At 33.7% G+C, this 25,362-nt stretch overlaps 3 protein-coding genes across 4 annotated transcripts; 2 read left to right on the top strand and 1 right to left on the bottom strand.

The window, feature by feature from the left end:
- The first annotated feature begins 911 nt into the window (after positions 1-911).
- Positions 912-1,817, top strand: LOC122601482. Its single transcript, XM_043774238.1, has 2 exons — positions 912-1,385; positions 1,470-1,817. Exons 1-2 carry the CDS (start codon positions 912-914, stop codon positions 1,815-1,817), a joined length of 822 nt encoding a protein of 273 aa, XP_043630173.1.
- A 14,041-nt stretch (positions 1,818-15,858) lies between these two features.
- LOC122599545 (protein RER1B-like) lies at positions 15,859-19,178 on the top strand. 2 transcript variants are annotated; one of them, XM_043772070.1, is made up of 4 exons: positions 15,859-15,979; positions 16,518-16,892; positions 18,160-18,340; positions 18,823-19,178. In XM_043772070.1, exons 2-4 carry the CDS (start codon positions 16,543-16,545, stop codon positions 18,877-18,879), a joined length of 588 nt encoding a protein of 195 aa, XP_043628005.1. In that variant the 5' UTR covers positions 15,859-15,979; positions 16,518-16,542; the 3' UTR covers positions 18,880-19,178. The 2 variants fall into 2 exon arrangements, with proteins under 2 accessions (XP_043628005.1, XP_043628004.1); XM_043772069.1 differs by having other exon boundaries at positions 15,860-15,979; positions 16,523-16,892.
- A 1,749-nt stretch (positions 19,179-20,927) lies between these two features.
- On the bottom strand, positions 20,928-24,019 carry LOC122599412 (phenylcoumaran benzylic ether reductase Pyrc5-like). Its single transcript, XM_043771917.1, has 5 exons — positions 23,721-24,019; positions 22,377-22,511; positions 21,791-22,028; positions 21,503-21,706; positions 20,928-21,381 (listed from the first exon to the last, which is right to left on the bottom strand). The coding sequence occupies exons 1-5, from the start codon at positions 23,979-23,981 to the stop codon at positions 21,215-21,217; spliced, it is 1,005 nt and encodes a 334-aa protein (XP_043627852.1). The 5' UTR covers positions 23,982-24,019; the 3' UTR covers positions 20,928-21,214.
- Between the last annotated feature and the right edge of the window lie 1,343 nt (positions 24,020-25,362).

Raw genomic sequence — 25,362 nt, 5'->3', positions numbered from 1 at the left:
TTTTGATCGAACTTTTATTATAATTCGGCAACTTTAGGCTTTTTTTTAATTAAACAATTTTTGTATCAAAACAACTAACAAGATGCTAGTTTAAATAGTTAAACATACAAATAAGTAAAAGTGGAAATATTGTAATCCAGTCTAGCCAAATAAGCCTAACTTTACAACTTTTATTAGATATATATCCATAGAAAGAAGAGAGTAACAAGGCCGACTTAACATATTTGGAGACTTTAAGCAAAACTAATTTGGGGGTCTTTTATAAAGCCATTAACTAAAATTTTTAAGTCTTTATGCAAAATAAAACTGAAAAAAAAAACAAAAACAAAAATAGTTTATTAAAATGCATGTACATACACTTGAAAAGTATTTATATATATATAATATAATTACAAATATATAAGTATATTAATTCAATTAATTTAACTAAAAAGAAGTAATAAAGAAACAAATTTAATATCACCATTCGAAGGAGAAAAAAACACAAATAAAGATTAGTTTAAGAAGAAATTAAATGCTGGACACTTGGACAGTAGTTACATAAACTTGGTGATTGGTAGTGTTGGATTTAAGACTAGTATGTTTTCTAGTCATATACTCACATATATAAAGGTGTGGTAGTTTGTCTTAGCCGATAATAATGCCACTATTATTATAGGAATAGATTTATGTGAATTAGTTGCTTAATTATTGCTTGGTTTATCTTTTCCATATTTGCTGTATATCTATTCCTAAATTTCGGTTGTATGGTGCCTATTTAAAGGGCCTTTGTATATCAATGAGACGACAAGGAATTATTATAATACAAACGCTTTTATGGTATCAGAGCTTCGGTTCTGAAACCCTAGATCACAAACCTCCGATTTTTTTCTTCTCTCTTTTCTTTTCTTTTCTGTTTCACTGCTGATCCCATGGCAGCAGAACCCTCTCAGAAACCTGTCCCTCTTCACCCAGCATACTCGGTCACGAACATTCAAACAAAGATTCGGACCCTCGACGGCTCCAAGGTGACCTATTCATCCTGGATTAAACTCTTCAAGCTCCATGCCGTGGCCTATAAGGTCAGTGATCATCTTGATGAAACCGAACCTCCACCTGAGACATCAGCCGATTATGCATCCTGGAAAGAAATTGATGCCCTGGTTTTGCAGTGGATTTATAGCACGATATCAGATAATCTTCTGGTTCGGGTCTTGGAAACCGACTCAACAGCACGGGATGCTTGGGTCAAGATTGAGAAGATTTTCTTAAGCAACAAGAAAGCACGAGCGGCTGCCCTGGAAACAAAATTTGTCAACCTTACACTGTCGGCATGCTCTTCTCTTGACGATTACTGCCAACAACTGCAAGATCTTGCTAATCAACTCGGAGACGTTGATCAGCTCGTGAACGAGTCTCGCCTTGTGTTATAATTGGTACGTGGTTTACCCGCAGAATTTGACTCAACTGCCTCTCTTATTAATTCACAGAACGCTGACTGGGATCTAGCTCAAACTATGCTCAAAGATGAGGTCATACGCCAAGCTGCTCGCCAAAGCCCTTCATCGGTCCTTATCACCCCTCAAGCCCAAAACACTCAACAACCGCCTTCCACCCAGCCACCACCTTCTCAACCTTCCCAGCACCCTAACTTGCCACCTTCAGGTTACCAACGAGGTCAAGGAAGGGGACGAAGGCAAGGTTACCGAGGTCGCGGAGGTCGCGGGCGTGGGGGTGAACGTTTTCAGCAGCCTATCAACAGCCCTTGGTCTTACCAAACAGCAGGATACCCTCAATGGGCATGGTGGAATACGCCTCCCTGCCCGTACCCAACTTAGCCTTCGTGGGGTCCTCTTCCCGGTCAGCAAAGACAACCATCATCTCCACAGGTTAACTTCATGTACCAGCAGCCTGATCAGTCTCAGTTCACTCCAACAGCTCCTCAAGTTCAACAGCCAACCGGGTACAATGCTTTATGCCCCACCGATCTCCAGGCAGCCTTTACAACAATGCAGTTACAGCAACCAGACCCCACTAGGTTCATGGATACAGGCGCTGAACGACACGTCACTCAGGACCAAGGTATGATTCAACAACCTTTATCTTCTCCTGTTAGTAGTAAAATTTTGGTGGGCAATGGTCAATGTTTACCAATATATGGATCTGGGACAGGTTTTCACACCGTTTTTGACCGCACATACATCTTGCCCGGCATCCTTTACAGCCCTAAAATCATTAAAAACCTTATATCTGTTAGACGTTTTACTCGAGATAATAACCTCTCTGTGGAATTTGACCCGTTTGGTTTTTCTTTGAAGGACCTAACAACTGGACGAATTCTTTCGCGCCATAATAGCATCGGGGATCTCTACCCATTCACTGCTCCCCAGCTTCCACCAGCAGCTTGTTTCATTACCACTACGTCTTTGCCTTGGCACGAGCGCTTTGGTCACCCTGGTGCTCAAGTTTTGGATGTTCTTAGTCGTACTTTCAATTTTCCATGTAATAAAGACAAGTTTTTTTGTCATTCATGTCAATTATCTAATAGTAAACGACTTCCTTTTTTTGCTTCCAATTCTTTTACCTTTTCACCTTTTGACATTGTTCATTGTGACTTACGGACATCACCGGTAACTAGTAAAAGTGGGTATAAATATTACATGGTTCTAATTGATAATTTCTCACATTTTATTTGGGTTTATCCATTGAAATTCAAATCTGAAACTTTCCCGACTTTCACTAAATTTCACCGCTTAATTGCTACCCAATTTAACAGAAACATCAAAACATTCCAATGTGACCTCGGGGGTGAATTCGATAACCATGCTTTCAAAACATTTGCCAATCAACATGGTTTACTTTTTAGATTTTCTTGCCCACAAACATCTTCACAAAACGGCCGAGCAGAGCGTATGATTCGTCGCCTAAACGACATCATCCGTTCTCTACTCATTCATGCCAACTTACCACCTATTTTTTGGGTCGAAGCACTCCACACCGCAACCTATTTACACAACATTTTGCCCACAAAACGTCTAAACTTTTACACCCCGACATTTGCCCTGTACTTGCGTCATCCCACATATGACCATTTACGAGTTTTTGGGTGCGCATGCTATCCAAACACATCTGCCACACAACCACACAAGCTTCACCATCGTTCTGTTCGCTGCATATTCCTTGGATATCCCCCAGATTTCCGTGGTTACAGGTGTTTTGACCCCACCACTGGTAAAGTTCATGTTTCTCGTCACATTACCTTCGACGAGAACACATTCCCATACACAATTCCCTCCTCTGCCAGATCTTATGAGTTTTTGGATGATACAATCCCCTCCCCTTTTGTTTTCAGCAACCCTATCCTGCCCACAGTAGCCTTACCCCAGACCCAACCACGTACTACAACTTTTCCCATTACCTACACCCGCCAAGCCAAACCTGCCCCTTCCACCTCGGCTGCCCAGCAGTCTTCTGTAGCTCCCCAGCGCGTGAACAGTGCCCAGCGACCAGCACCCTCTGGTCACCCTACTACAAACACCCATCCAATGGTCACCCGCTCCAAAGCCAAAACACAACAACCAACAACTTCCCAAACCTTTATATCTACATCCATCTCACCTGTTCCCTCTACCTATGCCAAAGCCTTCGCAGATCCTAATTGGTTACATGCAATGCAAACCGAATTTTCTGCTTTACAGGTGAATGATACTTGGGAGTTGGTTCCAAGGCCGATTGATAGACCAATAATCAGATGCATGTGGTTATTTCGACATAAGTTCAAGTCTGACGGTTCTTTGGAACGGTATAAAGCTCGTTTGGTTGTTAACGGGAAATCTCAAACCGTGGGCGTTGATTGTGAAGATACTTTTAGTCCGGTTGTCAAGCCGGCTACTATTCGGACGGTTTTATCCTTAGCAGTCTCTCGGTCTTGGCTGATACATCAATTGGATGTTAAAAATGCCTTTTTACATGGCCATTTAAATGAGGTTGTATTTATGCATCAACCTCCTGGTTTTGTAGACAAACGTCATCCAGATTTTGTATGTCGTCTAAAGAGATCTCTATATGGGCTTAAACAAGCTCCTAGGGCATGGTATACTCGGTTTTCAAACTTTATTCTTTCAAGGGGATTCAAAAGCAGTATATGTGACAATTCTCTTTTCATCTATCACTCCGGGTCTGACATAGCTTATATGTTGCTCTATGTGGACGATATTGTGCTTACCGCATCGTCTCTTGCTCTACTTCAACAGATTATAGATATGTTGTCCAAGGAATTTTCCATGACTGATTTAGGTCCTCTTCATCACTTTTTGGGCATCACGGCTACTCGTCGTAACAATGGTCTCTTTTTATCTCAGGCTCAATACACAAAGGACATCATTGCTCGTGCTTCCATGACAAACTGTAAACCATGTGTAACTCCGGTCGATTTGGCAGCCAAACTAAGTGCTACAGATGGTGCTCCCTTTAATGACCCTACTCTTTATCGGAGCTTGGCTGGAGCATTGCAATACCTCACTTTCACTCGTCCCGACATCTCATACGCAGTTCAACAGATTTGCCTCTTCATGCATGATCCCCGTGAACCTCACTTTATTTTTTTGAAACGTCTTATTCGGTATTTGCAGGGCACCATCGACTACGGTCTCCACATACATCAGTCGGTCGCCACTTCTTTGGTCGCGTACTCTGATGCCGATTGGGGTGGCTGCCCTGATTCCCGTCGCTCGACCAGTGGATATTGTGTATTTCTTGGCAATAACTTAATATCTTGGTCTTCTAAGCGACAACCTACCATTTCATGGTCCAGTGCCGAGGCCGAATATCGAGGTGTTGCAAATGCGGTTGCCGAAGCCACGTGGATTCGTAATCTACTTCTTGAGTTGCACACTCCTTTACGACAGGCTTCCATTGTGTACTATGACAATGTTTCAGCCGTTTACCTTTCAGATAATCCTGTACAGCACCAGCGTACTAAGCACATTGAAATTGATATACATTTTGTCCGAGAAAAGGTTCGCATAGGCCATATTCGGGTGCTTCATGTTCCGTCTTCCTTACAGTATGCAGATATTTTCACCAAGGGACTCTCTCGGCAATTTTTTCAGTCATTTCGGTCCAGTTTGAACGTCTGTCCACCGCCCGTTCAACCTGCGGGGGTGTCTTAGCCGATAATAATGCCACTATTATTATAGGAATAGATTTATGTGAATTAGTTGCTTAATTATTGCTTGGTTTATCTTTTCCATATTTGCTGTATATCTATTCCTAAATTTCGGTTGTATGGTGCCTATTTAAAGGGCCTTTGTATATCAATGAGACGACAAGGAATTATTATAATACAAACGCTTTTAGTTTTACCCAGGGCCAAATATAGATGTAAAATTGGGAGGCTTTAAAATTGGTGGTCTTAAACTTTCGCCTAGCCCAATAACCTTATTGAGCTGGTTCTGAGAGGTAACTACTCCACAGCTGATATACAAATGTGTCATGGTTTTGATATCATCATCACAAACTGAGCACGTTAGGGAATGAACATCAATGTCCCACTTTCGAGTTGCATTGTGTTGGAAGTCTTCTGAGAGTTGATATCCCCATGAGAGAATGTTGGCTTTGATTTGGAACTAAAGAACTCCATTTTGGAGTAAAAGTGGGATTCAGCCGTCAAAAACTGTACTCAATACAACTTTTTCATATTTTTAACCATAAACGCACTAGGAAAGCCATACAAAATTGTCAAGTATTTGCCACTTTGCCAAGAGCGAAATTAAAGACCAACTCATTAAATTCCATATGATGAGTTGGTTTTGTTCATGCTACAAACTCCACGTTCCATTCTGCATGGAGAATTTTTATCTATAATATAACTAAAAAAGAAGGTCAGGGATATACTTTGACACTTTTTAAAACTCTTTTCTGACCTAAAACTCTATACATATTACTCTGGGAAAGGATTCCCTAAAGTTATCAGTCAAGTTGGGACAACTTTAGAGAATCCCTTCCCAATTACTCTAGAGCTTTCTCCTTTTTTCTAGATTATGAGTTGGTTTTGTTCATGCTACAAACTCCACGTTCCATTCTGCATGGAGAATTTTTATCTATAATATAACTAAAAAAGAAGGTCAGTGATATACTTTGACACTTTTTAAAACTCTTTTCTGACCTAAAACTCTATCCATATTACTCTGGGAAAGGATTCCCTAAAGTTATCAGTCAAGTTGGGACAACTTTAGAGAATCCCTTCCCAATTACTCTAGAGCTCTCTCATTTTTTCTAGATTTTTTTATATTTTTTATCTGCTTATTAAATAGATAATTATATTAAAACTCCATCATAAATCTTTTTCTATCAAAACAAATCCTTTAGAATTTTAAAGATATATAATATCCTTAAAACTTTCCCAATAAAACTTAAATCTTTATTAATCATTCTCATTCATATTATTTTTCTCTTTTTTTTTATCTTTAATAAAGAAATCAAGTTCAGTAAATTTTCAAAAAAAAAACAAACAAAAACATATGATTTTTTTTATCACTTTAATTTTATTTTTGATATTTTGTTCGCGTTTGTCTATTATTTGATATTGAATTGTTATTTTTCATCTCTTTTAATTTAGTTTGTTGTCAATTGTAGTTTGATAATGGTTTCGTCTTATACTACAAAATGGTTTATTCTTTTAAATTTTTTTTGTTCATATTTTGTTATTTTTCACCTGTTCTGTAATTTATTATTTTGATATTTACTTTTGATATATATATATATATATATATATGAGGGTAAGGTTTATGTGGCTGTTATACACCTAAGCTTGGGTGTAGAACCCCTCACATCTTGTTTTTTTAATCCATAAAATTCAAAGAGCCAAACATTTACATATATATTAAAAAATTAGTACGTGAAGGGTTCTACACCCGAGCTTGGGTGTATAACAGCCACATACTCCATTTTCTATCTCTATATATAATATATATATATATATATTATGGAAAAGTGAATATAAAGTTGTCTCATATCCAAGCTTAGGTATAGAACCCCTCACATACCAATTTTTTTAATATTTGTTGTAGAGTTAATAAATCACATGGCCCCCATGAACTTTAAGGGTTAAAAAAAATGGTATGTAAGGGGTCCCATACCTAAGTTTAGGTATACAACCTTATACTCACTTCTCCTATATTATATATATATATTTAGAGAGAGAGAACATCTGTCCACCGAATGAGCTTAAAGACTAATGAGACTATATATAGCACTTTCAAGAGAATCAAGGCAGTAAAAGACTACTAAAATCATGGATACTCATATTCAGAGGCTTTGAGTTTCAACTTTATTTATCAAATCTCAAATTACATCTTCAATCTACTAAAAATATTATTCTTCTTTATTTGTTTATTTTAAAATTTCCACCTAACATATCTATAATATTTTTTAATGAAATAATTTACAACATAAACCTCCCAATCCTTAAAATAACTATACTACATCCTTTAACATCAATTACCTTTACAATTATCACCATTGCTGACTCCACCACCCATCACAACCACCACATGTCGCCACAAACCGCCTCCGCCACCGTCATCGCCAACACCACCTCGCTCCGCTACCATCATCACCGCCGCATTACGCAAACATATGACTCGTTTCTTCAAATACACATAATGGGGAGATTTTGGGTATGGATTAATGGCATAAAATAGTTTGGAGTTCGTGGATTTCAGCCATATTTTTTCCATAGAAATAGTATATGGTTTGTAAGAGAAATTGCTAATGAGTAGGGCTGTAAATGAACTGAACAGTTCATGAACCATTCGGCAAGAAGTTTGTTCGTATAGTTAAATGAACGAACATGAACAAAGCACTCGTTCTTTCATTTACGTTTATGAACGTTCGATAATCTGTTCATGGACGTTCGATCGTTTATGCTCATGAACCGTTGTTCGTGAACAATAGTTTGTTTATGTTTGTGAACATTTGTTCATTATGTTCGTTTACATAAACATATATATATATACACACACACACACTAGTCCTAATACTCGTACGATATACGGTAGCTCAATTTGTAAGCATAGTTGATGGCGACAGATAGCCTTGTGATTTCGGATCGTAAACTCAATTTTTTGAAGTACTCATGTTAATAACTTATTATAAGTAATAAGAGTTGAAGAATTGAGAAAAAAAAGAGACAATTTATTAATGAAAAAACAAACTATCATATAAGGTTATAATGTCTCTAGTATTAATAAGTCAAGAGTTAAAATTTAATTATAACTTAACGGTTCGTTAAGTTAAACGAACGAACATGAACAAGGTCTCGTTCGTGTTCGTTCGGTTCGTTTACAACTCTACTAATGAGTATATGTTTCTAGCTAGGTAAGAATATAGCAATAATTGGGTGTTTTTTTAGTTATGATTTAGGTTGAATATATGATTAATTTTAATGAGAACTACGTAAAAAACGAACACACAGTTGATAAGATAAAATGAATTTGACAGAGATAAAACAAAGTGTAATCGAACCGAAGCAATCGTTCTTAAAAGTTAAAACCTTGTAGTTTTAGTATTCAATTGATATACAAAGGTTATTGTGTAAAATCAGATGTTACGCGCGTATTGTTTGAACTAATTGATCTAAATAAAGTTACTGCTTTTAAATGCAAGTTATGTATTGGAAATTCTTAGAGAGATAATTAGATAGATCTAGTGTAAATTATTATTAGGGTAATTATGTAAACCTGATGTTACTTATATATTAAATATTATTTTAAATATATCATAAATATCTCGTATATTTAATATGGATCTTAAATCTAGTACGTTAATTATATGACAATTGAGGATTTAAATTTAAGTTAAAATGATTTAAAAAGTTATTTTAATTTTAACCTTTGATTTTATTATAAATAAAGTTTGAAATTTCATGAACTTACTTGAAAGTTGAAACTTTTAAAATATCAATCATAAATTACCATGCATCTAAAGTAAAGAGTTACTTAGCAAGTTCATAAATTAGTAAGTGTAAATGGCTTGGTTAGATGGCTTGAGCTAAGCCGAAATCAAGTGAGGCTGTTTGCCAATGAGACATAGCCACGATGCTAATCCTTTACCGCTCGTTTGCAGTTTGGCAACAAATTGTCCACGTCCTTCTTATTTACTTTTGGACCAATGAGATCAATGATATTTTTCTTTGTAGTTTAAAATTTATCAGTTTTCTTACCAAATTAAAGTACCTAACTAGAATAAGGTAAGTACAAATTATTTATATTGTTAACGTAAATTCAGTTAAGTAACTTTATCATACCAACAAATCAATACATTACTAATTTCTAATGAGAAGTAAATATCTCAAAGATGAAGTGGTTATCATATTAACTTATTAAGATCTCAAAGACACTCGATGAAACTATCATCATTATCAATTTATCATCACAATGTGCTTCAAGAATATGGGTCGCAACAACTTTTATAATATCAATGGACTTTCTTATGATATATGGTTAATATTTTCTTTTACAAAATCATAATATTAAATTATTGATCAAACAACTTCTTCTTTTTTCTCATTGCAATGACTTGTGCTCTCACATATTAAATAAGGTATCGACTTCGAGTTGAAGTTGTTTTGGAGTAGCAAAATGTTGGAGAACTTTTGACCATTTGTCAACTCGTTCATTTACCCCTTCATTTTGTTTATAAAAATTGATGACAATTAAGGGTATTGCGGTTTATGAGATCATCTTCAAGTTCGTTATAATGACTTGCATCTAAATATCTAATGTACACATGTAGTCCTCTATGATGTTTTTGACTTCTTAGTTAAATTTCCAATCGAGTCACATTCATCAATTTTGGATAAAATTTTAACAATATCCAACAAATATGAAATGTCATAAATCTGACAACGTTCTTCATAAGTGCATCAAACTATGTCAACTACATATTATTTTTATTATAATGTACCTTCAATTAACATTTTTTTTTCTATTTAAACAACCGTTTATACATGTCTAACAAAACTTTTATTCCGTTGTTAGCCCTCGTTTAAAGTATTTAACAAAAAAAAGGTGTATCTTGGAGGAAACAGCCGATTCTCGGAACCGTATTGGTTCTAACACGAGCAGGCCATAGAACCCGCCTGTGAAACCCCTCTACCAAATACCACCGTAACGAAATAAATCCTCATGCTTGTAGGCTATATACGCTAGATTTGGATATGGCTATGCTAAGATAGAATTGGAATGCCGACCACCCATTTTACCAAATCAAAATCATATCACATGTGACTATGTGAGACATTGATTGCTACATATCAGTCAACCCCAACCAGACACAGAGCCACATTGTTTATATGGTAAGGAACAAATGTTGAATTTACAAATACAAGTTTATATTTATATTAGCATGGTGCCCGCACGTTGTACCAGAACCCGTTAAAAAACAATTTTTAAATGTGGCGGTTCGTGGATATGATCATCTACGGTGGCGGCAACGATTGGGTTATGTTTTTTTAGGATGTGTGTGTGTTTTTGTTTGTGAATATGTGTAAGGATGTGTGAGTTTTTTGTTTTTGTGGAAAAATAATTTTGAAATTTCAAGGATAAGGTAAGGGTATTTTGAGGGGGAAAAAATATGCTTAATGCCTTAATGTTATTCTCTTTATAAGGGAGTATAGATAAGCGGGTGAAACTTATTATGAAGTAGTATAAACGAGCAAACAAAATATATTTTTTTTGTTCATGGTATTGGGAGAAAAAGATACTTAGATTTAGATATATGTGAGTGCGTGACAAAATTGAGATATCACCGTAACCGTTTTTGAGATATTTGTTTAACAAGTCTTAAGAAGTTTATCTTCAAAAATTTAAACATAAATCCTCTTATATAGATATCATATATTGCCTTATCACATTGTTGTTTATGAACTTATGGGGTAATGAGTTGTAATCAGAAGAAACTTAATAATTTAGTGAAACCCAAGGGTTAAATCTCAGCTTTTGGATCATCTATCATCTATGGTCAAAATTAGATTGGAGAAATACACATTGAAGGGTATTTACGTCATTGAGATATTAAAATCACAAAACAATCATATCTCTCACATTCTTTCTTTTTTCCATACTCCTAATTGAAAAATCACCACAGATCGAGACAACGACAACCACCGCCGTTGATAAACATCATCGTCATCATCTTCATCCCTTTTCTACTTCATCTTCATCAAAAATACTGCTCAATTGATTCTATGTCATCGTCAATATATCTTGGAGATTTTAATAGTAAATAAGAATTTATGTTATTAAAATGTATACCATTTGTCATGTCAATTTTGGAACTTATCAGATGATACTCAAATATAGTTTGATAACATAAAATAATGTTTGTTATATGATTTGAATTTGGGAGATTTATTTACCTGTTGAATTAAATTTGTTGTTGATGAAATATTGCCTATAAGATGTTTGATAAAATGTCTGAACCAAAGTTTATGTATTGAATCAAATTTGATTATGTTGATCTTTGAAGATTTTAACTACATGTATGTGCAATACTTTATGTTGATCTTTGAAGATTATAACTAAATTTTTTGGTGTATAGGTTTGTGGATATAAACTCCATTTGTTTTGTGAAAATGTATGAGTAACATCAAACTCAATTTGGTATCTGTTATTGTTTACGTTTATGTTCATAATAATATTTGATTATGTATAGAGATTATAGAGATTTCTGTTTTTGTAATTGTATGTGTAAAATCATATTTGATTTTGTATATAGATTTTATAGATTTGTGTTTTGTACAATGAAATTTGATTTTGTAGTGAGGTTTTTGTTACTTGTGTTCTTATGCCTAGAATCATATTTGATTTTACTTTTACGGTGTGAAAATCCTAAGCTACAATGTAAAATCATATATGATTTTGTATTGAGGTACGCTTAAGGGTTTAGGGTTTGAAGTCTTATGTACAACTTCAAACCCTAAACCCTAAGCTACAATTTAAAAACCCTGCAAAATCTAAACCCTAAAATGCTAAAGCCTACAGGATGGGGACGGATGTATACAGTACGCTTAAGGGTTCAGGGTTTGAAGTCATAGGGTTAGCCTTCAAACCCTAAACCCTAAGCTACAATGTATAAACCCTGCAAAATCTAAACCCTAAAATGCTAAAGCCTATAAAAGGGAGACGGGTGTATACGGTACGCTTAAGAGTTTAGGGTTTGAAGTTGTAGGGTTAGCCGCTAACCCTACAACTTCAAACACTAAACCCTAAGCTATAATGTAAAAACCCTGCAAAATGTAAACCCTAAAATACTAAAGCCTACAGGAGGGGGACAGATGTATACGGTACGCTGAAGGGTTTAGGAATGTAAAAACCCTGCAAAATCTAAACCCTAAAATCAATGCAAAATCATTTTTGATTTTATGCATACATTTTAGAAAAATGGCATTCTAAAACCCTAAACTATAAACCCTTGGGGGCTATAAGCTAATCCGAGGGATAGGTGTGATCACGAGGGCCTGCGACGCGTGCTTTAGTTTAGGTTTGAAGTCGTAGGGTTAGCTTAAACTAAACTAAAGCTTAATTGCTAATCAAAGTTGATTTCATATGTATAATGTTAAAAACCAATGAAAAATCATTTTTGATTTTATGCATACATTTTATAAAAGTTGCATTCTAAAAGCTAATCCGAGGAGGAGGTATGATCACGGGGCCCTTCACATTGTATGCTTAAAATCATTTCTGATTTTAAATGGGTTTCATGGTATGTAACTCATTTTGTTTTGTCTCAATGTACTATACAAAATCATATATGATTTTGTATAGTTTTTCCCCAATGTATGCGTAAAATCATTTTTGATTTTAAATAATTGATTTTGAATAGGTTTTCAGAATTTATGAGTAAAATAAAAAATGTTTTGGAATAAACTTATTTTTAAGGAAGCCATTTGGTTTGACTCAATGTGCTACACAAAATCATATATGATTTTGTATATTTTCTTGACAATGTATGTGTAAAATCATATATGATTTTGTATAAGTTTTTCACACTACATGTATAAAATCAAAATTAATTTTAAATACGTTTATTTGTATAGAACTCATTTGTCTTGTCTCAAATTTATACGTAAAATCATATATGATTTTGAATAAATTTTTCATAGTGTATGCTTAAAGTCAATTTTGATTTTGAATAAGTTTATTTGTACAGAAGCATATACAAAATCATATATGATTTTTAATGTGATACACAAAATCATATATGATTTTGTATTGGTTTTTCGCTATTTATGCGTAAAATCAATTTTGATTTTGAATAAGTTTCTTTGTTTGGAAGCCATTCGCTTTGTCTCATTGTCTTATACAAAATCATTTATGATAAATGATTTTGGATATTTCCTTAACAATGTATGCGTAAAATCATATATGATTCTGAATATGTTTAATGATACCAAACTCATTTGTCTTGTATAAATGTATGAATAAAATCAAATATGATTTTGTATCGGTATTTCACACTGTATGTTTATGATTTTAAACGGGTTTCTTTTTATGGAACTCATTATGGTTTTGACTCAATGTGCTACACAAAATCATGTATAGTTTTTCCCTAATGTATGCATAAAATCATTTTTGATTTTGAATAAGTTTCTTTTTATGGAACTCATTTTGCTTTTTCTCAATGTGCTACACAAAATCATTTATGATTTTCACATTGTATAGGTAAAATCAATTATGATTTTCAATAGCTTATTTACTAAATCACTATATATTCATTCTATTATATACATTGTTTACAACAAATACTACATTCAGAGTTAAGAAAGTTGAATTAACTATTAACACTTTACAAAAATATATAGTGATCAAATTACAAAACACAAGTTTAACAAATTCAAAATTTAGAATAAATCTATGTACAATCAAGTATGATTGGCTGTACAATTAGTAAATATGTATATAGTCAAATTTGATTTAATACTAACACTTTGGTTTAGACATTTCATCAAACACTTTGTGGGCAATATTATTTATAAAAACTTTAAACAACAACCAACGATACAACTTCTTATCATTTGAAAAAACAAAAATAAGAGAAAAAAAGCTACAAATCATGGATAAAAATGGTTTGTTTATCCATTTTTTTTATATAAAAACATAAAACTTCATAAAATATCACTATAATAATATCTAAAACATCATCTTCAATTTATTGTTGTTGCTAGTGGTTTGAGATGAAGATCTAGATTGTAGTGGTGGTGGTCACCGTCCAAGGAGGGGAAGAGAGGGAGAGTGTGTGTGTTTGTGTGTGTGTGTGTGTGTTTTGATCAGGAGAAAAGAGAAGAAGAGATATGGAAGATAGGGTTCTTTTTTTTAGTGTAAATTACGAATATACCCCTCCGTGTTTTATTTTTAATTAGGAGTAAATGTTAATTTCAACCATTCATGGGAATGATCCAAAGGATAAGATTAAGCCCTTGAGATCCATGGAAAATTAAGGATGTAAATGAACCAACACCATGGGGTAATATAAACAAATAAATCTAGAGTATATTATTAAACAAATAACCTTTGTTTATAATTTTAAGTTTTAACATTTCATCAAAATCAAATTACATTAATAATCTATCCTACTCGTTGATGTTACCGCTGCTACCAACACCACCTTCATCACCGACGCAACACATAAGTACCGTTATAGTATCTATTAAAACAAATTAGCCTTTATTTTAAACATATTAAGTATTTTTCATAAACAGTTCTAAAATATCCTTAATCATCTTAAACACATAATCGAGACTCCCAATATAAACCATCATCTTGGACAATAGCGGAGCCAAGATTTTCATTTTGGGGTTGCCGGACAATTTTCATGATAATAATTAGTGTGAAATTAAGGGTAAATTGCACGAAAAGGTATTCAACTTTGTTAATTTTTAAAATTAAGGTATTCAACTTTTTTCTTTACCAATAAAAGGTATCCAACTTTTCAAACATAAAATTAAAACTTTTTCTTGACAATTTTTTAATCATGGTTTTAGTTAAAGTTTTCATACATGGAGGAGCCACTAGGATTTTCAAAACTGTCTCTATCCGAACTCATAATCTGATATGATTTTATTCTAAAACTCGGATCTCCGAAGTCTTAGACATCCGAACTTCGGATATTCGACTTTTTGGATTTAGATTCGGATATTGAAACCTGTAATCTGAAAATTTAAGCATTTGACTTTAAAAATCCTCGGGAAACAACGCTTTCATTTTTCATCCACCGACACCACAGGAATAAATAGATAGTCACTGAAAAATAAAATAGGATATTTAAAACTTAAAATTAATAAAGTTAAATTTTTGAAATTTCAAATACTAAAATTCAAAATATTTGATTCCAAAAATCGAATATTCGAGGTTTGGATATCCGAGACTTTAAAATATAAGAATTTTCAGATAAAATCGGATTAGATTATGAGTTCGGATATTGATAGTTTTGAACACCTTATTGGTTCTTCCATATAGGAAAATTTAACAAAAATCACAGTTAAAAAATGTCATAAAACGGTTTAATTTTATGTTTTGAAAAGTTGAATACCTTAAATTTAAAAAGTAACAAACTTGGATATCTTTCACTGCAATTTACCTTAAAATTAAACTACAAAATTCAATTACATAGGTTGTCAATTATCTTAAAATTGCATAAATACCTAAAAATAATGCTAAATAGTTTTATAAAAATTATTATGGGGTTGTAAATTTGTAATCACATAGACGTTGGATAAAATTGTCAAACAAAGCATATTCTTTTCTTATGACGTCAACTTCCGTCACCGCCCGGATGATACGACTTTCACAATTCACACATTTAACTTACGGAAATTAAAATTAAACAGCCGATTCCGTCTTTACTATCATCTCCTTTATTTCTCTCTCTCTCTCACACACACAGATCCCATTTTCTCATCCAACAACTTCCCCTCCGATCATCCCCCCCGTCATCTGAGGTAAGTTTTTCATTCAATCCATCTCCTGTATCAATATTTTATATTATATATATATATATATATAATAACTGTATGTTATTAGAAGTTAGGGTTTCTAAAAATTAGTTATTAAGCTAGTCAGATCTGATCCTTAGAAGTTAGCTAGATGCATTTTATTCTACTTATTAGTTTTCCAAATTTAATTAATTTATTAATTTTAGAGTTATTCTAAATGATGGATGAAGTTAAGTTTGTTGTTACTAAATGATTTAACTCGATTCGTTTACGTTATAATGTTGAATTCGGTCGAACTTTGTTACGAGCGGTTCGAGTAACGACACTGTTATAAATATGACTTGTATAGTAGGTTAAGGTAGTAGATAGTAACTATAAGATGAGGTTTCGATTTTAATATTCTACTTGCCGAGTTAATTACTGAACTGCATTTACCGTTGTAAGAAAAAAAGGATTTCTTTTTGATGTAGGATACGTGTTTGTTTCGACTTTCGAGACGAATATTAGTGTAGTAATTATTTTGATCGATTTTGTGTTTGGTTAGTGTAGGGATCTAAGGCTAAATTTACATGGAGGGTGTTGGAGGCGGTGGTAGTGCATCAGCTGCTGCGACTTTAGATCAGTGGAGACAGTTTTCGAGACTTTTTCAATTTTACTTGGATAAAACTACTCCACATGCAGTTTATAGATGGAGCGGGACTGCAGCGTTAGTGTTTCTTTATATACTGAGGGTTTATTACGTGCAAGGGTTCTACATTGTTAGTTATGGTCTCGGAATCTACATACTGAACTTGTTGATCGGGTTTCTATCGCCACTAGTTGACCCGGAATTGGAACCTTCAGATGGTCCCCTGCTACCTACAAAAGGCTCAGATGAATTCAAGCCTTTCATTAGACGGCTACCCGAGTTTAAGTTCTGGTAATAGTTTCACGCCTTTCTTGCAATTTTGTGGTAACCCAAGTGAGGGTGTCGTAGTTTAATCTTTTCTGGCTTGTTATGATTCTGTGTCCCCCTTTCTGGTTTTTAGTTTTTATGGTGCTTCTTGCTAGACACTTATTAATATCATAGTGAGATATCATGTACATTATTGCACATTAAACTCCGGTATGCAAGTAACTCTGGCCATTTTTTAGGAGTGTGTTTATAAGAAAGTTACATTGCTTAGCTTAAAGATGACATGGAACACATGAGTCATTCTTGCGTTTGTTGCATCATGCAGCTGAACTAGCTAAGAATGTTTTTACTGTTCTAAAAGCATGATTTTTTGTTGCTAATTTCATATTATCGTATGTCTTATTTGTATCCTTTATTAGTATACACTGTGGTAGTTATAGTCAGTTATAGGACAGATGATATACATTTTGGCGTGTGGCTCATATTAATGTGCATCAGGGTGTAATTTAGCAAGGATCATTTTCTGAAAGTATTTGAGATTTTTCTTGTGTTAAGAATACTACCACTTTGTGTCAAAGGTTTTGTGGAGAATCTGATCGTAAATCTGATAGGGTTTGTTTATTATTGATTGAGTTGCAATGATGATTTTATAGTACTAAAATCTGGATATTTTCTCTTAGCAAGTTGAGAACTTGATTCAGAAACAGACAAACAGTTATCCCTATCAGTTACATTCTTGAGTATGTGTAGTTCATTGTTGCAGAGATTCTGTTGAGCAACTGAATCTGTGTTAAATAAAGTAATAAACTGATAATTAGATTCTTGGTGGCCAATCAAGGGCATGGTATGTACTATGTTAATCTGAAAGAGAATTCAGATATGCATATTGGTTTCTTCTATGTACATGTTCTGCTTAATTTGAGATATGGTAAAAATAATGCAAGCTGATACATAATGTTGGGATTGGGCTATTAGGTAGCTGGTGGGGTTGTGTTACCTGTTAGTGTGAAAGTCTATTTACTTGGTAGTTGTTGTGAACTATTGATAAAATTGGTACATAATGGTAAAATCAGGTGCATAGCATTAACTTTGCCTTTTCATTTTAAAAGCATCCTTTATACTCATGTTTTTAACTTCTCCATCTTGGGGGTATTTTGTTTAATTTTTCTGCATAAGGATTTATGTCCAATGTTAACTCTACCAAAATAATATCATTACTGTATGTTGTGATTTGTTTCAACCTCTGAAGTATTGTAATTACCATCTTCGACTTACACTGTTATTCTTCCAGGTATGCGATCACAAAGGCTTTCATCATATCATTCTTGATGACCTTCTTCTCCATGTTTGATGTCCCTGTATTTTGGCCCATACTACTTTGTTACTGGTTTGTGCTATTTACCCTGACAATGAAACGCCAAATCATGCACATGATTAAATACAGATACATACCATTCAGTATTGGAAAGCAGGTAAGCCTGGAATTATTTTTTATATTTGTATTATTCTCGTTATCCTTTCCTAAATTTTTACCCGAAGAATGAGCTTCTAACAATGTGTCCCTTGGGTTAGAATGTAGAAGTGGCCTTTCAACCCGCCCACTTATGAATGGGCTGATTTAGGCTGTGTCTCTATATGTGAGATGTCAAATGGGTAAAAATAATAATAAATGGGTTAGATGGATCCACCGCTGCCCAAATTGTATGCTAAAGACGTATAACCTAGTGAGTCATTCCATTTGAAAGCTTAGGTTAGTGTCTTAGTGATGATATTATATTTTTTAGATTTATATACAATATAACTTTTGTATGAAGATGCACAAAAAGTTAGAAAAAAAAAGGTATTAGGCTGACTCACCCAATCTGCCTAATTTGCCTCATATTATGGCAACTTAGTCACCCCTTCACCCTTGTCTGACATTCTTTTTACTGTTGCATGTTTGTGGTGGCAACAGAAATACGGTGGTAAGAAATCCTCAGCAGGTAGCAGCAGTGGGCCACGTGGAGACTGAAGGCCAACGTTTGGACGGGGTGGGGAGGGGGAAATGTGGGGTTTCTCTAATCCTTCTGTTATAAGAAAGAAAAGGGAAAGGGATGATTTGATGTAGAAGAAACAAAAGAAAAAGAAAGAAATGATAAAGAATTCAAAACGTTGGAAGCATTTGGAAATGGTAATAGATGTAGATTATAATGATAGATTCAATTGATGTACAACATGGGATGACGAATGATGACAACCGTGTGTTCATTTATATGTGTTTATTTTGGCTTGTTTTCATATGAAAATTATGAAGCTATGTAGATTTTATAACATTGTTGACGACTATTTTTCCGGGGAATAGGTACACCATGGTTCATGGAGGATGCTTGGGCCTGCAACAAATCTGGGTATGAATACTCCCCCTTTAATGGGTTACTCCTGTATTTTAGGAAAAAGGTTGAGACAACATGGTAACAATAGCTTAAAATGTGGAATTTCAATATATCAAATCACAGTTTCTAGAACAATGATTCTGCAGTTGCGAATCATCTTTTACTCATGAATTAGGCATCCAAATGCTTGTGGGTCTACTTGAATTGGTGGAGACAAATAATCAAAAGTGCGAAAACGGTTACCACTAGTTTTTAATGCCTTCAGATTCTATAGTTTTTGAAGAATATTTAGAAAACACAACAAGCAATCATCATTTGTCGATCACTCGACCCCATGTACTTGCGTTGAATTGAATCCATTGTTCTACCCAAGTACCCAACAGTAAAGAGAAAGTGGTGCATTGTCGAAGGCAGTTCCTTTTACACATTTTTTTTTATATACTGGAGTTTGTATACTATCATGAATGCTTGGGGCTTCATTGTTTAAGGAAACTAGCACAAACTAGTAATTAGAGCTGTCATATCGTGTCCGACACGAACACGATAAGATACGAACACGATAGGGTTAAACACGAACACGACACGATAGCTAATCGTGTAAGTTTTTCCAAACACGAAAACGACACGATTTTTAACAGGTTACACGATAAGAGACCTGTTAAGAATTACACGATAAGGGATCTGTTAAGGGACCTGATAACGTGTCTTATCGTGTCTTAACGTGTCTTTAACAGGTCTTTAACGTCTCTTTAATAGGTATTTAACGTGTCGTTAACATGTCCATATATATATTACTTGTCTTATCGTGTCTTAACAGGTTCAGACCTGTTAAGACACGATAACTATTTGTGTCTTAACAGGTCCGGACTTGTTAAGACACGAAACACGTTATGGCCAAACACGAAACACGAAAAAACCAGGTCGTGTCATGTCGTGCTAACAGGTTCGTGTCGGAAATTGTCAGCTGTACTGGTAATAAAGTATCAGCCAAGCGGCAAAATGAAACATGGAAAAGGTCGTTATGATGGTGTGTACACCTGGAACCAGAATAACAAAACATAAATAACTTGATAGCCCAATGATGAGGTATCATGTAGTGATGTAGAGACATTTATAGAAACACCATTTGAAGTCTGAACAACTGTTGGAAGTTAACAAAAAATACCTATATATCTCATTGCAATAGCCTTATTATTTTCCCTCTCTAAAATATGGTCGAATAGATTTACACTATTTATAGTTGAACTACAATCCAAGATATGTGAACTTATTTATTTACAACCACTTGATAACCAAAAACACTGGGTAGCCTATGCTTCTCGTCTAAGGAAAACTTGTAAAAGGCAATGTCAATGGCGTTAACCAGCCTAATACATTGGTTCGTCTCAAGGTTGATTAGTAATTATGATGTCAAAAAATGAGTTTTGTCCAAAAATGAGTTTCTACCCATTTGACATGTTTAAGCCATTTGACGCGTTTCTTATGTGCTTTTATTCTCCGGTCTATATGGCCTGTTCACAAAACGATTCAACTTAACCTATCTGGCTATCTTTTTTTATACATGTTTTAATAATCATTGGACTATGGAAAAAGCAAAATCTAGGAAACAATTACAAGGAATCATATCCCAATTTTCAAACATCGGAACAAAAGATTTCTAAGCCTTTGACCATTATCACCCAAGGAATACCATAAAACCTCAAAAGGCTGTAGCATACCACATATTCCTTTTCATAGCATAGCATTACAACATTATAACACTCAAAAGTTAAAAGTTAAAGGTTGTAGTGCATTCCACACATTTACAAAGGGTCCACTATGGTACTTAAGTCTCCTTATTCTTACAAACTTTAGCAACAGACCAGCACACATAGAAAAGATTTAGAAAACAGAAACCATCCACACTTATAGATACAAACATCTTTTTTGTGATAGTTCAACCCACCATCAAACGGGCCATCAAGACACGACATCTCAAACAAAGCGACTCAAATACTCATCAACGGTAGTGTACTTAACATCCGGATAAAGAGCAGAAGCTTCCACCCCGAATGATGGTTCAATCACAAAGTTTGTTTGATCTCCCTTAACAAAGATGGAGTGAGAGATTGATAGCACCACGTTTAGCGGGACTGGAGACTCTGCAGGATGATCAACAAATAGTTAAATTCCGCAATCATGAATAGATATAAGAAAGGGATTTTTCTTTATTATTATTATTTTTTTTTTCATTTATTTTGTAATTGAACAAATTTACTATACCTTGTATGTTCTTCACAACTTGGTCCTCCCTAAGATAAACCTTTTCCAAGGTTTTGCCTATCTTTTTCTCCCACAATGACACCAATTCGTTAAATGAGTAAATGTTACCAGGAGGCTTGATGTAAACGACTTTGTTCAAGGTTCTTGGGTCATCCACGGTTTTAATAGTGTAGGTTCCAATGTCATGTTCGTCATTAAAAACAACTGCATAATACATGATTAGATATAGTACATTATAATGTTTAATAGTTCAGGCCAAAAAATAAATAATAGAAAAAATATGTTTACCTTTTGCATTTCCATCGCCTAAGATAATTACTTTGTCCCTTGGGGGAGCGGTGACTCCTGGTTGCGCTAATGTTGGAAGGAAATAACCAGCAAAACAATTCGAAGAAACATATGTATAAGGGATTTTTTCGGCCTCAATGGCACGGCGAATCTGAGCCTTGGTAGCAAATGCTGATTTGGCTGGCTCAACAGCATGAGTACGATCCACATCATTTCCAAACTCGGATGGGTAGAATTTCTTGATAATAGATTTTGGAACACATTAGTAACAGTAAAAGATAGATATTAGCTAGAAAGTCAGTGCACATATAGGGTCGCTTTTATATAACGAAAATGGGGACAATTGACTCATCTCCAAATTTGGTACATTGTAATTCTTTTCTAACTTATTTTATTTTTAGAGTATAACATATTGATACATACAAAGCATAAGACTAATGTTTTAAATTTTGTCCTCTTGAGATAAACTTTATGGTTCCGTCCTTGATAGACAGTAAACAAAATTATACCAATTATAGCAAGCAATGATCGAGGCAAATGTTAGCATCATGATAGCATAGTCTAGCAGAATGAGATTTATTAATACCTTGATGTTACCGGCTTCTTTAATTGCTGCAACGATTTTTCCTTGATCTGCTAGTTGTCCATGACCCACTGTCGATATCACAACATCCACTTGCTTTATTGCCTTCACCAGACTCTCATGGTTATACAAGTCACCCTGCCCATCACACCCCACATATTTGCTACTTAAAATCACCCAAAAAAAAAAAAATGATTCACAAAACAATATATGTAAACAAAATTTTCGATGTAGTACCAGAATGAATCCCTTTTACCTAAAAAAGATATATTTTCAGTAGTAGTTATTACTTTTTTTTTTTTGAAAGGTGTGAGCCCCATCCCCCTCAATACCTAGTAGGAGGAGAAACCCTCAACTAAACCGCCCAAAGACATGACATTTAATTGGGGTAAAACTCTGCCCCCTCTGTATGACTCAAACCTGCTTTAATAGAAAACTTTTTGTGAAATTCCTTTTAAATGTCTTTAGACGATCTATTTATAAATCGTTAACATTACAGATATAAACAACCAAACTATATTTTGTAAGTTGTAATCGGCAACAAATTGCACATATACATCACTATAATTTTAGAATAATTGTTGGTACTTGGTAAAGTATAAATCTATTACTCTATTATCTATTATCTATCTAGTACATTTCATGCTTTAGAAGGGATATATATGAAATTAACTCTTACCTATATATAAAGCATTTGGCTTTTTATTAATGGAAATTTCTTAAAAATTCAGAATGTCATACATGCCCCTCATCTACTTTTATAATGCATATTTCCCCTTCCCATTTTCTTTTTTCGAACTTTCCACCTTTAAAATACTAAAAATACCCATAATTTTCAACATATCTCTAACTCGCACACTAAATCTACTCAATATATATATATATATATATATATCTAAAATATTTTTTCTAACCATATTTATCCAAACTATCTATCTCCTTTATTCATTAATTAAAATTATTTATAAAAGATACATCTCTGAACTATAAAATAACTACCATTTCCATCAAATAGTTTTAGATTAATAACTACATCGTTATCAGCACCGCCACCCTCACCCCTTGCCGCCACCGCACAACTGTTGGTAAAGTATAAATTTCGTAAATAGGTAGATTATTTACTCGAATTTTATGTAGATTAGCTAAGTAAAAGTAAACATTAAAACCAAGTTCTAAATATGTAAACACCTATAATTAATAATTTAATGGGTTTTGTAACTTTGTTAATGAGCGGATGCATAAAACTATTATTATAGGCTTTTGATACGGAGGAGTATCACTTGTTTGTTTTTTTTTTTTTGAACATTAAAAACAGGATTTTATCTAATTAACATTATATACACTTACAGTGACAAAAGTAACACCCGATTTCTTAAACGAATCGATCAAAGACGATTTGGAAGAATCAGAAAGCGTAGATTCCCTAACAAGAACAAAAGTAGGATGCCCGGCTTTCGCGCTAGCCTCAACGATAAATTTACCGATATAACCCGTTCCTCCAATGATCAAGATCTTACTCTTTTCTGCCATTTTCTTTCTACAATTTTTTTGTTTATTATCTGATGATCGATGTTTAAAAAGAGAACAACGTCCTAGTGCTTTAAGCATGCAAGACACTTCTAGTGTGTTACTTATGAGTAGTTATTATAGGATGGAAAGCATAATTGCAAGAAGTGTGAATTTATAGTTGGGTCCTTTATATTTAGAATATTTATTTTTGAATCCTTTTTAGAAAAAAAGTCATTATGCCCAAGAATGTGTCCGGATTCATAATTTGATTCCATTTGTCCACAATTGCATTTTATCTCACCCACCTACTTTGAGGTGGAACATTTTACTTTCTTTTTTCCTTTCTAGAGAATTGTATTAATCACAAAATTTTCTGTCATACATTTGAGCTTGTTGTATTTCCTTTCTAAAGAAATGTCAAAAGTCTCAACTAATATTAGTATACACTAGAGGCGTACACATTCAATGCGGTAGCAATGGAGATGATGATGATGATCGCAAAGGTGACAAAAATAATTGATGCAAAATAGATATTTTATTTTAAGAATTGATAGATGTATCTTGTAAATGAATTTACTGTAACTATTATAATTAGGGTTATTGGAGATATTTAGTAAACAAACTACAAATGGAGAACAACATTTTAGGGTCATTGGTTTCTTATTTGAAAAAATGATGAGGGTAATTTGTTTATAATCGAATAATAAAGATAAAGATAAGAGTATTGTTTAAAGCGAACACATGAACGTTCCCAACATCTCTTTCCATGAGTATACTGTATACATATACCGATTTAGCAAGCCAATGTTGCGTGTTGCGTGCCGATGCCAAATAGTGGGACATTGATTTCCAATGTTGATGTCTGGCACTAATGCCCATGCCCATTACAGCTTTCTCACTAAGATGTTAGCTTCACATATTTCTTGGTTGTTATTTTTTTAGTTTCACATACATGAGTGGGTAAACACAATGGTATCATATTTTTTGGTATATAGACAAGATCATCCCCATTCACAAACCAACCCACCAATATTATTCATTAAAAAACTAATTTTTTTTTTTTATATTCATCCAACCCAACTAAACTTAACTTTTACACCCCCATCAACAAACCAACCAAACTATTTTTTAAAATAAATAATAATCTTAAATTATTTACATTTCCTTAAATATCTATAAAAAATTAAAATACTTTTTGTTTCAAAAAGTAAATTATTTATCATCATAAATAAAATGAATCAACTAAATTTAAAAAATAATATTCACAATCATCAAAGATATTTTAAAAAACAAATAACTTATTTTACATTATATATTGATTAAATTAAAAACTTAAAAAACAAAAAAGTAAATAAAAAAAATAACTATAAAATACATAATCACATAACAAAAGAAAAAACGAAATCACGACCCTTTCTTTTTAGTAAAACAACATCCAATCTACTAGTAAAGCGTGACCGACTAATGGTGGGTTAAACAA

The sequence above is a fragment of the Erigeron canadensis genome, chromosome 5 (genome assembly GCF_010389155.1).
Source record: "Erigeron canadensis isolate Cc75 chromosome 5, C_canadensis_v1, whole genome shotgun sequence".
Taxonomy (NCBI): domain Eukaryota; kingdom Viridiplantae; phylum Streptophyta; class Magnoliopsida; order Asterales; family Asteraceae; genus Erigeron; species Erigeron canadensis.
Note: the sequence above shows the minus strand (reverse complement) of the source record. Positions and strands in the feature narration are given on the sequence as shown.

What these genes read in the sequence shown, in the direction of transcription:
- LOC122601482 (XM_043774238.1), top strand. Translation starts at nt 912, where the DNA reads ATGGCAGCAGAACCCTCTCAGAAACCTGTCCCTCTTCACCCAGCATAC. An exon ending in TCGGAGACGTTGATCAGCTC is followed by an intron (nt 1,386 to 1,469) that starts GTGAACGAGTCT and finishes ATTAATTCACAG; the next exon opens with AACGCTGACTGGGATCTAGC.
- LOC122599545 (XM_043772070.1), top strand. Translation starts at nt 16,543, where the DNA reads ATGGAGGGTGTTGGAGGCGGTGGTAGTGCATCAGCTGCTGCGACTTTA. An exon ending in CTACCCGAGTTTAAGTTCTG is followed by an intron (nt 16,893 to 18,159) that starts GTAATAGTTTCA and finishes TTATTCTTCCAG; the next exon opens with GTATGCGATCACAAAGGCTT. An exon ending in CATTCAGTATTGGAAAGCAG is followed by an intron (nt 18,341 to 18,822) that starts GTAAGCCTGGAA and finishes TGGTGGCAACAG; the next exon opens with AAATACGGTGGTAAGAAATC.
- LOC122599412 (XM_043771917.1), bottom strand. Translation starts at nt 23,981, where the DNA reads ATGCTTAAAGCACTAGGACGTTGTTCTCTTTTTAAACATCGATCATCA. An exon ending in AAGAAGCCGGTAACATCAAG is followed by an intron (nt 22,029 to 22,376) that starts GTATTAATAAAT and finishes TCTATTATCAAG; the next exon opens with AAATTCTACCCATCCGAGTT. An exon ending in AGGCGATGGAAATGCAAAAG is followed by an intron (nt 21,707 to 21,790) that starts GTAAACATATTT and finishes TGTATTATGCAG; the next exon opens with TTGTTTTTAATGACGAACAT.